This window comes from Salmo salar, chromosome ssa22 (genome assembly GCF_905237065.1).
Source record: "Salmo salar chromosome ssa22, Ssal_v3.1, whole genome shotgun sequence".
Taxonomy (NCBI): domain Eukaryota; kingdom Metazoa; phylum Chordata; class Actinopteri; order Salmoniformes; family Salmonidae; genus Salmo; species Salmo salar.
Genome location: NC_059463.1, coordinates 26,765,001 through 26,779,235, shown reverse-complemented (window position 1 = coordinate 26,779,235; position 14,235 = coordinate 26,765,001). Strand labels below are relative to the sequence as shown.

General features: G+C 42.4%; 1 protein-coding gene across 1 annotated transcript in view; it reads left to right on the top strand.

Moving 5' to 3' along the window:
* The first annotated feature begins 498 nt into the window (after positions 1-498).
* Positions 499-14,235, top strand: part of LOC106583121 (ethanolamine kinase 1) — a 38,478-nt gene continuing 24,741 nt past the window's right edge. The window contains exons 1-4 of the mRNA XM_014166953.2: positions 499-994; positions 11,713-11,850; positions 13,658-13,779; positions 14,099-14,235. The exon at positions 14,099-14,235 is cut by the window's right edge and continues 4 nt beyond it. Of these exons, the coding sequence (XP_014022428.1) occupies positions 791-994; positions 11,713-11,850; positions 13,658-13,779; positions 14,099-14,235 (601 nt within the window). The 5' untranslated portion in view covers positions 499-790. The remainder of the gene's footprint in view (positions 995-11,712; positions 11,851-13,657; positions 13,780-14,098) is intronic.

Genomic DNA, 14,235 nt, shown 5'->3' with positions numbered 1-14,235 from the left:
GGTGTCAATAATTTTGACTCCTACCTTTTTTAACAAAATCTCTTTCTCTAAACAATTGCTTTAGTATAAAATAATATAAATTCCCAATTTTTGGCATATAATTTAGCTCAGTATTTTCTAAATCTTTACTAAGGATGTCAATAATTTCAGACCCCATTGTATATTGAATGCAATAACATTGCTTGCACTGGTAATCGCCTGGTTTTTGCATTACAACACTGACACCCACTGGATGAAATTGGGGGCGCCCCGCACCAAATTATGTCTCGTGCCTGTGACTACTCAATAAGCCTAAAATGTTGTGCAAAAACAATGACATGCGAGGGCTTTCTGATCCAAAGTAGGTCCTCATTCAAGGTTAAAAATGCTGCCTCTCTCATGTTATTTAATAATGACTCATTGTATATGATTGGAAACCATAACGCTGTAGAAGACTCTCTGGCGCTCTTCGGCTCCACTCGGACAAACTCGGATGAAAAAGTGTGCGTGCGGGTTGGAATGCTGTCGTCACACAAATCTTTGGTTGTCATTCTCCGAGCCCGCCGGTGTGAGTGTCTAGCATCGGATGATTTCGCGAGGGCGGTGCCAAGTCGGAGGAAATCGTGTCGTGGACTAACCGGCTCCTGAGAAAACCGAAGAGGATCTCACCGGTAGTTGCATCTTCTTCATCAGCGCCGTTGCTTTTCACACCGACAAGCCCCTGGTTTAGCTAGCTCATTTGCTAACCAACGTTAGCCGTTTATACCAACCAGCTCATAAAACAACTGTTGGCTATTTTTTATTTTTTTATATGTCCCGAATTCCAGAAATATCTGTTAATAATTCGAAACGGAAAATAAACCACATTATGGAGACTGAGATACACGTGCCTGTTGGGTCGCCGGTAATTCGAAAATTCCCGATTTTCGTGGAGGAAAATAATGTAACGGATGGAGCAATGAAGCTGATAAAGCAGCTTCGGCCAGCGTGGGACATGAACCATGTCAAGACCAAGGTAAGGTTGACAATTCTCCACTGAATGATGCGCCAATGGCCCAACATCACTAGTTGGCTAGCTAGCTAAAGTTAGCATAGCTATCAGATCAGTCCCTTGATATATTCCTCGCCTTGTGCATACATTTTATCATTGGCTTCTCTTGCATTTAGTTTGCAGTTAGGTATTCAAGCTGAGATGAAAGTCAGTGGTGTTAACTAGTTAGCTTGGTTGCGCCCAGGGAGTAGTAGTAGCTAACTAACTAACCACTTTGGTGGATTCTTAGGTCGAATGAATAAGATATTTTCGTGTCAATCTTCAGTGCTCCATGGATATATTGATAGAAATGTCATACGTCCCTCTCCCTTTCAAGACGTGGCGTATTTAAAGGAGACAGTTACAGCAAATATAGCTACTGATAACTAACCCCTTTTGTCTGTGGTTACAGCAAGTGTGTGTGTGGATGAAATGTGTCCAGTAATCTGTATTTGTCAGTGACCAGCTGGCAATGACGTGAGGGTCAGGCAGCATTGATGACGTTAACATTAGCCAGCAGAAATAGAGCCTGGCTGTATGTATTAGCTCAAAGCCCCTATCTAATTTACATTTTCCACTGCCCTGATAGCTTCTTGTAAATACAGGCACCTTGAAAGCTGTCCACTCAGATAAGATGGACATGGTAGTGGCAACACTGTGTGTCTAGAGGATTACAATACCCTGTGAGTCACCCATGGTCTGATGACCACTTCATATCCCCATCCTAATTGCCTCGCTCCTGACCCCAGACACACACCTAATTTTGAATTCACAAAAGACACAACTCACCCCCAACTGCACAGGCACACAAACACGCCTCACTCTTATCTCCATACAAACTGGAATTGATGTCCATTGATAGACCTAGCTAGGTCTATTTCCTACCCTGTTTGTGTGAATTACTCTGACCCTGCCATGTTTAGGGTTCCTGTCAGTCAGTCTGGGAAATGTATTATTCATTGGCACTAAGCAGTAGGTAGGCCTGCTATCAGGTGACACTTGTCTCCTGCCCAAGGGTCAGCTGTTTTATGGCAATGTGTTGACATGTGAGATATATGACATATGCTACCAAGTCTCACGTCAGAATTAGATGTTCATCCATGCTTATAACGTCAAATTTCCAAGTTGTTCCAAACGTCAAATTTCGAAGTGTTTAAGGTTAGGCATGAACTCCAAATGGTTAACATAAGGGTTAAGGTTAGGCTTAAAACAAACATATCAAAAACAACTTTCTATTGCTGGATTTGAATTTGGAACCTTTGGAATCAGAGGCAGATGCTTACGCCCATCCGCCATCCCTGTCCACAATGCACTATCAAAACTAAAACCTACTTGAAGGTAACAGCACTCAATGTTGCCGCTAGTGGCCGGTTTCCACGTCATCTCCTGACGTCCTCAGACATGGATGAAGTCGAATACTGACTTGTATCACGGGTGACCTGGATGGAGATATGATGATGACACTAATGATACATGACACACTGGTTTCATTGGGGCCTTGCTAGTGAGAGTAACTTCCCACTCCTCTTCTAGTGCTGACAAACCAACACATGTCTAACTCCCCAGTCATTCTGGGTTGTTTTGTACATTGAGGCCAGAATGTGACTGTCCCCGCTGGATATTTGCGTGTGTGTTCCTAGCCTAATCTGGGCTGGTCACCCCTTTTGCCCTGTAACTGAGATCGTGACACTGTTGACCGCCCGACACAGCTTTTCTCAATGGGAGCCACCCAAACAGGCTTTGTCTGCCTGCCTTTGTCCCTTTAACCCACACCACCCTGTGCCAGCACAGCCCTATACAGCTGCCCCCACAGGCATGGGCACGTGCCAACTCTGAGAAAGAGAGAGGACAAATTGAGAGAGAGAACTGGAGGACAGATGGAGAGGGAGACGGATACGGAGGGAGGCAGAATGAGTCAGACGTATACGGAGGGAGACGGGGAGAGTGAGGGGGGGGGTGGTGTTACTGGAACACAACTGACCTGACTGAGCCACCTGGACATGAAGGGGCGGGGGGATTTCAGTTACTGTAAATATCTAGTGTCAAGTCCAGTCCCAAACATCCAGCCCTCTATCCCTGAAAACACCAGATGCTGCCAACACCAACAGCCCAGTCACACCCCATTCCAATTCTTTGAGCTTACAGCTGCTTATTATCACACGTTAATGCCATGTGGCCTTCTGCCTTACTCTGATGTGGCCGTGCAAGAGATATTTAGTCACTTTTTTATGTTTGATCGTCAATGGCCTCATCAATGGATAGAAACTTTGTTTCATTTGACTTAACGCTTTTAAGCTTAGCCACAATAAAGTAATAGCCTACTAAGATATGCAGACATTTTGTTCTCATTCAAAGAACATGTCACCTAAAAGTAGAATGTTTGTTAATAGTTAGCTCAGTTGTGTTGGCGCTTTATTACCTGTGACATGTGGAGCAACACACCACATAAACACTGGGGCAGGATGATCACAGGCTTTAGTGGTGCATTGTGTTCTGGGTATGTGTAGACGGTCATGAGATAAATAATTCATTCATAAAGGCAGTGTACGTGTGTGTGGTCGTAGCATGGTGCCAGTGTGCCCATCTCTCTAGTCAACCATGCCAGGAATGCCAGCTATGTTGGGGTGGGTGGCCAGAGAGAGGGCCAGTGTCTATAGGGCTAGTCTCTCTGTGGTCTGTTTAGCTGTCATATCACTAGTCAGGGTTTGTCCACATTCCAGTGAACATAAATATGGTCAGTTATTAGCTATTGGGTGCATCTCAATGGTGTGAACTGTTTGTAAAGGAAAGGAAAATAGGAAAGAAAGCCACACTTGACTAGAGACTACAGATGCAGACCATGGGTTCCCATGTGTTACTTTCTCCCCCAACAGTAATCATTGAATGATGTGGCTGTCACTGATAATGCAAACAGCTGGGCCGTTCCACCTCAAAAAGCACAAGAAAGAGGATTTCCACACCCACAATCTCAGTGTTCTGTTAGAGAAGATTAGCATTCCTGCAACATTATTTTGTTGAAATATAATTAGATCTGAGACATTACGCTAATTGATTGCACCCAAATTGGCTATTTTAATTTCTAGGATTTATATAATATTCAATAATTATTGTACTGAACATCTGATTTGAACCAAACCTTTTTCTAACCAAGAGAAAGACTTGAGGAATCCAAAGAAGTTGTCAAAAGCCAGCCATGGACCCCCCACACCAATACCACCCCAACAACAAGTATATAGTATCACTTCTCTGTTTAACAAGTAGTATGGAGCTGCGGCTCGGAGTATTGTTTCATCCTATGTAATGTAATCTCTTTATTTCAACAGAATAATGTTTCTGGAATGCTTATCTTCTGTTTCTAATTACAGAAATAATTTCAGAACAATCTGAGATGGTTGGTGTCATGGCTTGCTGAAATGACATGGAATGACCCTTCTTCCTTGTCTGGGAGAAGTTAAACAAGTAGCCTACCTGTAAAACCCTTGCCCTTTGGCCCAGTTGTTAAGCTCCAGTGTAACCCAGAATATTGTTACTGGGCAATTGCAAGGGGTTCCACGTGATCAGGTGTGCGTGTGGTCTCAATTAGATACAGTGGGCTATATAGCCTATGCATGGGTGGAGAAGCACAGGGCAGTTATCTTTCCAAGGAAATGTACTTCCTAAATCGGAATAACGCTATAGTATACTTCATTGCCTAGAAATTAATATTGATCACCTGTATTTGTCTCTGTCTGAAAATCATCCCACTCCTAAAAGGTAGGCTATAAAGTGCAAGACTCTCCAACTGCTTTCTTCAAACTATGTCTAGCCTGTTGGCTGATATTGCCCAGTAATACCAATAGCCGAATAAAATGAGCCATGTGAGAATCTCTGGTAATTTAACCTATTTCTTAGGTTATTTAAAAAATATATATTGCCTATAGGGCGCTAAAAATTGCTGCGACCATGGTTGGCAAGTGACCTGCATCACATGCGCCTAAAATAACATTGCAGGACTGTTGTTGTGTTCAGGACCAGTTCTTGCGGTAGCAGGTGGTAGTCTGACAGAATGCCAGCTGGTGCTGTATGAAAAGTTGCAGGTGCAGGCAGGCGCAGGATGAATACAGTGCCTTCTGAAGGTATTTCAGAACCCTTTACCTTTTCCACATTTTGTTACGTTCCAGCCTTATTCCAAAATGGATTAAATAAATCTAAATCCTCAGCAATTTACAAACAATACCACATAATGACAAAGCGTAAACAGTTAAAAATTTTTTTTGCTAATTTATACAAAATAAAAAAAACACCTTATTTTCATAGGTATTGCTATGACTCAAAATTGAGCTCAGGTGAATCCTGTTTACATTGATCATCCTTGAGATGTTTCTACAACTTGGAGTCCACCTGTGGTAAATTCAATTGATTGGACATGATTTGGAAAGGCACACACCTGTCTATATAAGGTCCCACAGTTGACAGTGCATGTCAGAGTAAAAACCAAGCCATGAGGTCGAGATGACGTAATGACGCCACGAAAAATACAGCGCTACACAGAACAAAAGCAATAAAATACTAAGAGCACGCTTCCAACAACTAAACAAGTTCAAGTCGAGCAGTCGTTTGAAAGAGTAAGAACATTTCAGCAAGACAACTCAAAGGCAAAATTCATTAACGCCAAGATAATGGAGTTCATTGCCCTTAACAATCAACCGTGCTCTGCCGTGGATGATGTTGGCTTTCGCCGACTGGTCAAGCCCCGGTACACAATATTTTTCAGATGTTGTCTTACCGGAGTGACACAGTATTGTTGAAACTCACATCCATGAGCGTCACTGCTATTAGCCTCACGACTGACATTTGGACCAGCGACGTCATCCCCATGAACATGCTGAGTCTGACAGCACAGTGGGTCGACGAGGATTTGGTACTGAGGAAAGCCGTCTTTCATTCTCAAGAATGTGCTGGTTCTCATACCGCTGCTGCCATTTCAATGGCATTTGAGAACATGTTTTAAACTTGAAAACATGATCACTCCAAGCTCCATTTGAAAAACTGACTTGAGAAATAAGGTCAACTACGTCTGCAGCAGATGTGATACCCTCTGTCATGGTATTGAAACACCTGCTCAACAAACTGCCAACACAGACCGTGGGGTTAAAACTCGGCTGTGAACATGTGATTCGGTGGCATTCTCTGAGCCTCTTTACTGTGTCGCCACCATGCTCGATGTTAGGTACAAGGACCGCTACTTCGATGCAGACAAACAGGGTTTACGTGAAATGTTACATACACAGCTGGACAAGATGGAAACGGACATAGTGACAGTGCGCGCCGAGGAAGAGAGGCCACGGACACACAGAGCTGAAACTTCACTGCTTGGCATGCATGATGAAATCCTGTTTGAGAATGAAACGACTGAACAAATGAACAACCAAACAGCACAACAAGTAAGTGAAAGATGGGTTTTGATTATGTTTTACTGGTACTAGGGACATATGTAAATGCCAATAAAATAACTTTTTGTGGTGTGTATGTGTAACCTTCATTTAACTAGGTAAATCAGTTAAGAACAAATTGTTATTTACAATGAATGACTGCATACCCCGGCCAAACCCGGACAACGCTGGGCCAATTGTGTGCTGCCCTATGGGACTCCCAATCACGGCCGGATGTGATACAGCCTGGATTCGAACCAGGGACTGTAGTGATGCCTCTTGCACTGAGATGCATTGTCTTAGACCGCTGCGTCCATGTAATTATTTAACTGTATGAGAATGCTTAAGCCCACAAACATTTTGATATCGGTATTGGACAAAAATGTCATATCGGTGCATCCCTACTTACTACATGCAGATGCCAAAAGAAAGAAACAAGGTGGGTAGATAACTACATGTGTCATTGTAGCAAAGTATTTATAAACTAAAAATCAGATCTCTTAAATGTTTCATTCATTTTTGTTCTATTATCTATACCAGGTATTCCCAAACTGGGGGGTACACGCAATGCCGTCGGGGGTACGCCAAATAAAAATGTGATTCACATTTTTAAAATGAAAAAAATACATTTGGATTAGGTTTTTTTTCTCGCCTGAGTAGCCTCATTTCACTTCCAAAAATAACATTAAACAATCTAGTGTTCAGCGGAATAACAGCACAATGTCAAATACAGGTAGCATAGTCAAATAATTAACATCCAATCACATTAACCGTTACTCTCTCGGGGAATTCCACTAACGCTCCGTATGTAGCCAAACGTAGCTGCTGGTCATGTTTAAATCTGTACTGATGGAGCAAAAGCCATGACAGGGAGACACAGTGGAGTGGTAACGCGCGTGCAAGCAGTTGCTCCCGATGCCACTTGGGTACACTGCAGCATCCACCGAGAGGCTCTTGCTGCCAAAGGAAGGCCTGACAGCTTGAAAGACATTTTGGACAGCACAGTGAAAATAGTTAACTTTGTTAAAGCAAGGCCCCTGAACTCTCGTGTTCTTTCTGCACTATGCAATGATATGGGCAGCGACCAGGTAACGCTTTTACAACATACAGAAGTGCACTGGTTATCAAGGGGTTATCAAGTATTTACATGTTTTTTTTTAAATTGAGAGACTAGCTTAGTTTTCTTTACTGACCATAATTTTCACTTGTCTGACTGCTTGCATGATGATGAGTTTCTCACACGACTGGCCTATCTGGGTGATGTTTTTTCTCGCCTGAATGATCTGAATCTAGGATTACAGGGACTCTCCGCAACTATATTCAATGTGCGGGACAAAATTGAGACTATGATTAAGAAGTTGGAGCTCTTCTCTGTCTGCATTAACAAGGACAACACACAGGTCTTTCCATTTTTTGTAAAAAAAAAATGTGTGTGCTAATGAACTCAAGTTTACGGACAATGTCATGTGGTTTAGCGAAGCACCTGAGTGAGCTGGGTGCGCAATTACGTAGGTACTTTCCCCAAACGGATGACCCAAACAACTGGATTCGTTATCCCTTTAATGCCCTGCCTCCAGTCCACTTACCGATATCTGAACAAGAGAGTCTCATTGAAATTGCAACAAGCGGTTCTGTGAAAATTGAATTTAATCAGAAGCCACTGCCAGATTTCTGGATTGGGCTGTGCTCAGAGAATATCCTGCCTTGGCAAATCACGCTGTTAACACTGATGCCTTTGCAAACACGTACCTATGTGAGAGTGGATTCTCGGCCCTCACTAACATGAAAACTAAATACAGGCGCAGACTGTATGTGGAAAATGATTTTAAGACTGAGACTCTCCAATACAACCCAACATTGCAGAGTTATGTGCATCCTTTCAAGCACACCCTTCTCATTAACCTGTGGTGAGTTATTCACAATTTTCGTTCAACAAATAAGGTTTTATATGTAAGATGGTTAAACGAAGAGCAAAATTATTGATTATTATTATTTGTGGGCTGGTCCTATAAGAGCTCTTTGTCACTTCCCACGAGCCGGGTTGTGACAACTCACACATTTTTATGTTTAATAAATGTATCGTATAGTGTGTGTGGCTGACTTACAATGACATTTGAGAGTGCTCTGACCCTGGTGCTAGAGGGGGTACGCAGCTGGGGGTTGAATGTTTGAAGGGCTACGGTACTATAAAAAGTTTGGGAACCACTGCTCTATACAATAGGCCATAATTGATTTTGGCCCAATAGGCCTGGTATATTCCCAAATTCAAGAAGCTTTCTGTTTCGTTTGGGTTATTTTGCCTAAAATCCTTTAGGCCTAACTATATATAAAAAAAAAAAACTCTGCATCTCTGCCCAGCCTGTCAAGAGTGGCCAAAAGGGTGTTTAGCATCCCCAGTGGCTCTGCAAGTGTAGAGAGGATATTCTCTGCTGCTGGGCGGCTCTCCAGACACCATCACATGAGACAGAAGACATAGACTGGGCAAACGACTGTTTTTAAAAATGTATTCTAAAAATAAATTCAAAGGCTCTAATAAGTAATTTTTTATTTATATTTAATTCTTTAAGTCACAGCCTATATGCGAAATGTATAGACTATAATGATTTTAATACAACAAAATGGTTTAAATGCTGAGAGCTTCATGTCCCTACCTGCCTATTGTCGCATTCACAAATGCTTCACAATGTATTTCTTTGTAGGCTATAGCCTTGAAGTAATATGGCCTAAATAATTTATTTTCATTCCTTCTCAGGCTCCCTGTTTGGCTCCTGACCTATTTAGTGTGTATATGCTGTTCAATATGACATATTTGAAATGATGTGAATGTCTTACATTCACCTTTTCATGTTTATTCAAATACTTTTCATTATGTAACCTTTATTTAACTCGGCAAGTCAGTTAAGAACAAATTCTTATTTACATTGACAGCCTACCACGGCCAAACCAGGACAATGCTGTGCGCCGCCCGATGGGACTCCCAATCACGGCTGGATGTGGTACAGCCTGGATTTGTAGTGACACCTTTTACACTGAGACGCAGTGCCTTAGACCTTTGCACCACTCGGGAGCACACTCGTTTGGTTTGGTTTCAATACTTCAAAATCAAATGGTAGGTCCAGGAAGTCACAAAAATAGATGGTTGTTTGTTAATTTGGGAATTTTTTTTTAATGAAGGGAGTGAATTTGGAGCGAAGCGGTTTTTAGCAGTGGTTGGAATGGACCTGGAGGGTCCAGCCTCTCAACTCCGCTCACATACTCTGCTTCACCACATCACAATTGCTGCTACCAGACTCTTATTTATTGTTGCTAATCAGGCACAATTTAAACACTTGGCCCCCAATCCCCCCTTTCCCTGATACATGTGTAAATATTGGACTATAGATTGCGCCTTCCTGTATTATACTTAAAACATTTATTATATTCTACTGAGCAATTTACTTTCTGTTCTTATTATCTTTTATTATTTCTTATTGTTGCATTGTCCAGAAGGAACCTGCAAGTAAGCATGTCATTGGATGGTGTATACCATGTGTATCCTGTACATACTCTATTAGTAATACAACTTAACTTGTGACTACTATGATTTCCCATCGTGGCCAATTGAATTGCAGTCATTCTGTTACTGATTTTTCGGTCATCTAACCAGGTTTCTGTCCTCAGGTTTTATGCAAGTAAAGTCATACCTTATAAAAATATATATTTTTAAACATGACAGCTGTGATGGAAAAAGGAAGTTTTAAATTTTACAAATTACAATTTTACAAATGCCAACAGATAATTTGCTTGTTTGCCTTTATGCACAAATATTAATATAGTAACCATCATATCGAAGTAAATTTGGAGATGAAATAAGTTATGAACTTCACAGGGTGGTGAAAGTGCACTGTGATCTTGATGCTCCTTTCAGAAAATACTGAGGGTCTTATTCTGATGACATGATGATCGATGCTTGACTGCCGTTTGACAAATAAATATTCTCGCTCTTCTCCATAATAACCTCACCATGTAGACTATACCCGCACAGCCTACCTGCATTGTATCTGTGAGCTGTTGGCTAGAGCGCACATTCCAAGACCAAAGTAGCCACATTTGCTATTTAACGCAGAAGAGTTGAAAATGCGATGGAAACTTAAAAAATTGTACTTTAGATTTTTTATTTGGTACATGAAAAAGTAAGCGGAAGAGTTCATTTTTTGTGCACTAGGTTATCACGCAATTTAAAAAAATATATATTTAAAAAAGAATATCTGCAAAAAGTCAATTTGGTTATAACACCATTAGTGGGAAAATGCACATATCTTCTTTGTCCGGATTCTTGAATTCGCATCAAAATCTGTTGCCAATTGAATGGGAACCTAGTTTCTGTTATCAATTTTGGTATGTGTGACACGTTTTTAATTACTTATTACTTTTGTGTATGAATTATTATCAGTAAAAACTAACTAATTGGTAGATCAACCTAAACTTGTTACTTCTGTGAACTCTCATGAGGGAGAGAAATTTGAAAATATCTGAAAGATGTGTGGGTTTTTGGTAACAGAATCACAAGACAATATTTCTTAATTTCTGCACAACTAAATATAAATGTTGATATTACTTGGCAGGGGCCTTTACTTCAACATTGTGTTTTTATGTATTTCTAATACTTTAAGACTTTTTCTAGTAGATGTTTTTAAGACCCTTTTGCGATCTGTGTGACCAGAAATCAAAGCCTTTGCTTATTCCTAATAATAATAATAATAATTATTATTATTATTATTATTATTATTAGGATGGAAAATGGTTGAAAAACATATCTAAACCTTCATTTCCCCAAAATATAGACTCTTAGCTCATTTGACACCAAATTTGATATACTCCTACTCTTCACATGTTGATGCTCATGGGTCCTTTTACATGGACATGACCTACTGTTTCTGCTATCTCAGCTCAGGAGAAAGTCAGACATTCTAGGAATTCACTGTTGTGACTCACTCAACCTTCTCATGGTCATCTAGGCCTATGCTTTCTGATATGATTCCTGACAAGGACAGGCTTGTGCCTCATTATCTAGTGACAGTAAACTAGAGTAAACCCAATTTAACGATGGGATAATCTCAATTGCATACTCCTTGTGTCCTTTCATATCCAATGGGCTTTGAGGACACGAGGAGTATCCAATTGAAATTCTCCCGGAATCTCTCCCTCCAAGTCCCTCTTTCCAGACCTTCACTGGTGATTTAAAAAAATAAAAATAATTATGTTTTATTCTGTATTAATCTCTCTGTGTCTCTCCCCTTCTTCCTCTCTCAGCTCTTCACTGATGGGACCACTAATAAGCTGGTTGGTTGTTATGTGGAGGCGAGTCCAGAAGACGTGGTTCTGGTACGTGTGTATGGGAACAAGACGGAGCTGATCGTCGACCGAGATAACGAGCTCAAGAGCTTCCAGGTGCGCATACACACGTTCTCTAACACACATCCTTCACAGTTCACACACTTGACACTTCAGAGCTTTCAGGCGCTTCACTAGAGGACATCTACACTGCTCAAAAAAATAAAGGGAACACTTAAACAACACAATGTAACTCCAAGTCAATCACACTTCTGTGAAATCAAACTGTCCACTTAGGAAGCAACATTGATTGACAATAAATTTCACATGCTGTTGTGCAAATGGAATAGACAACAGGTGGAAATTATAGGCAATTAGCAAGACACCCCCAATAAAGGAGTGGTTCTGCAGGTGGTGACCACAGGCCACTTCTCAGTTCCTATGCTTCCTGGCTGATGTTTTGGTCACTTTTGAATGCTGGCAGTGCTTTCACTCTAGTGGTAGCATGAGACAGAGTCTACAACCCACACAAGTGGCTCAGGTAGTGCAGCTCATCCAGGATGGCACATCAATGCGAGCTGTGGCAAGAAGGTTTGCTGTGTCTGTCAGCGTAGTGTCCAGAGCATGGAGGCGCTACCAGGAGTCAGGCCAGTACATCAGGAGACGTGGAGGAGGCCGTAGGAGGGCAACAACCCAGCAGCAGGACCGCTACCTCCGCCTTTGTGCAAGGAGGAGCAGGAGGAGCACTGCCAGAGCCCTGCAAAATGACCTCCAGCAGGCCACAAATGTGCATGTGTCTGCTCAAACGGTCAGAAACAGAATCCATGAGGGTGGTATGAGGGCCCGACGTCCACAGGTGGGGGTTGTGCTTACAGCCCAACACCGTGCAGGATGTTTGGCATTTGCCAGAGAACACCAAGATTGGAAAATTCGCCACTGGCGCCCTGTCACAGATGAAAGCAGGTTCACACTGAGCACATGTGACAGACGTGACAGAGTCTGGAGACGCTGTGGAGAACGTTCTGCTGCCTGCAACATCCTCCAGCATGACCGGTTTGGCGGTGGGTCAGTCATGGTGTGGGATGGCATTTCTTTGGGGGCCGCACAGCTCTCCATGTGCTCGCCAGAGGTAGCCTGACTGCCATTAGGTACCGAGATGAGATCCTCAGACCCCTTGTGAGACCATATGCTGGTGCGGTTGGCCCTGGGTTCCTCCTAATGCAAGACAATGCTAGACCTCATGTGGCTGGAGTGTGTCAGCAGTTCCTGCAAGAGGAAGGCATTGATGCTATGGACTGGCCTGCCCGTTCCCCAGACTTGAATCCAATTGAGCACATCTGGGACATCATGTCTCGCTCCATCCACCAACGCCACGTTGCACCACAGACTGTCCAGGAGTTGGCGGATGCTTTAGTCCAGGTCTGGGAGGAGATCCCTCAGGAGACTATCCGCCACCTCATCAGGAGCATGCCCAGGCGTTGTAGGGAGGTCATACAGGCACGTGGAGGCCACACACACACTACTGAGCCTCATTTTGACTTGTTTTAAGGACATTACATCAAAGTTGGATCAGCCTGTAGTGTGGTTTTCCACTTTAATTTTGAGTGTGACTCCAAATACAGACCTCCATGGGTTGATAAATTGGATTTCCATTGATTATTTTTGTGTGATTTTGTTGTCAGCACATTCAACTATGTAAAGAAAAAAGTATTTAATAAGATTATTTCATTCATTCAGATCTAGGATGTGTTATTTTAGTGTTCCCTTTATTTGTTTGAGCAGTGTATGTAAATCAAACACCAGACTCTTCAGGAAGTACATCTACACTGGTAGCCAAGTTCAACTCCCTGTGCATGGACCCATGTTTAGGCTATTTCCTGGTCTGTCTTAGGCCACCTGTGTCTAATAATTTGTGTGTTCCCAGGTGCTGCATGCTAACGGCTGCGCGCCGCGGCTCTACTGCACCTTCCAGAATGGCCTTTGCTACGAGTTCATGCAGGGGGACGCCCTCGGAACACAGGACGTCAGGGATCCTACCATACTCAGGTGAGGACGTGGTGCAGTCCAACAGGGACCCCAGCCTACTCAGGTGTGATGGTACAGGTGAAGTGTGGAGGTGCCTGTTAAACGGATGGGGGACAATGTTATTCGAAAACCCTCTTCAAGCTGATCCTGGTATCTGTCTAGCTTGCAGGTAAGGCGGGCTTTGATTTGTAAATGTACACACCATGAGTAATTTTGGATGAGCATTGTATTTTATTTCATTCATCAGAAGCAACATGTTTGCATGAAAGGTGAGTACTGGTATACTGTATTGAGTAGTGTGTAATATAGTGTCTTATAATGTGTGTCTCTTCCTCCTTAGACTGATATCCAGGGAGATGGCTCGTATCCATGCGATCCACGCACACAACGGCTGCATCCCCAAACCCAATCTGTGGATCAAGATGAGGAAATATTTCTCTCTGGTCGCTACTGAGTTCACTGACCAAGCCTCCAACA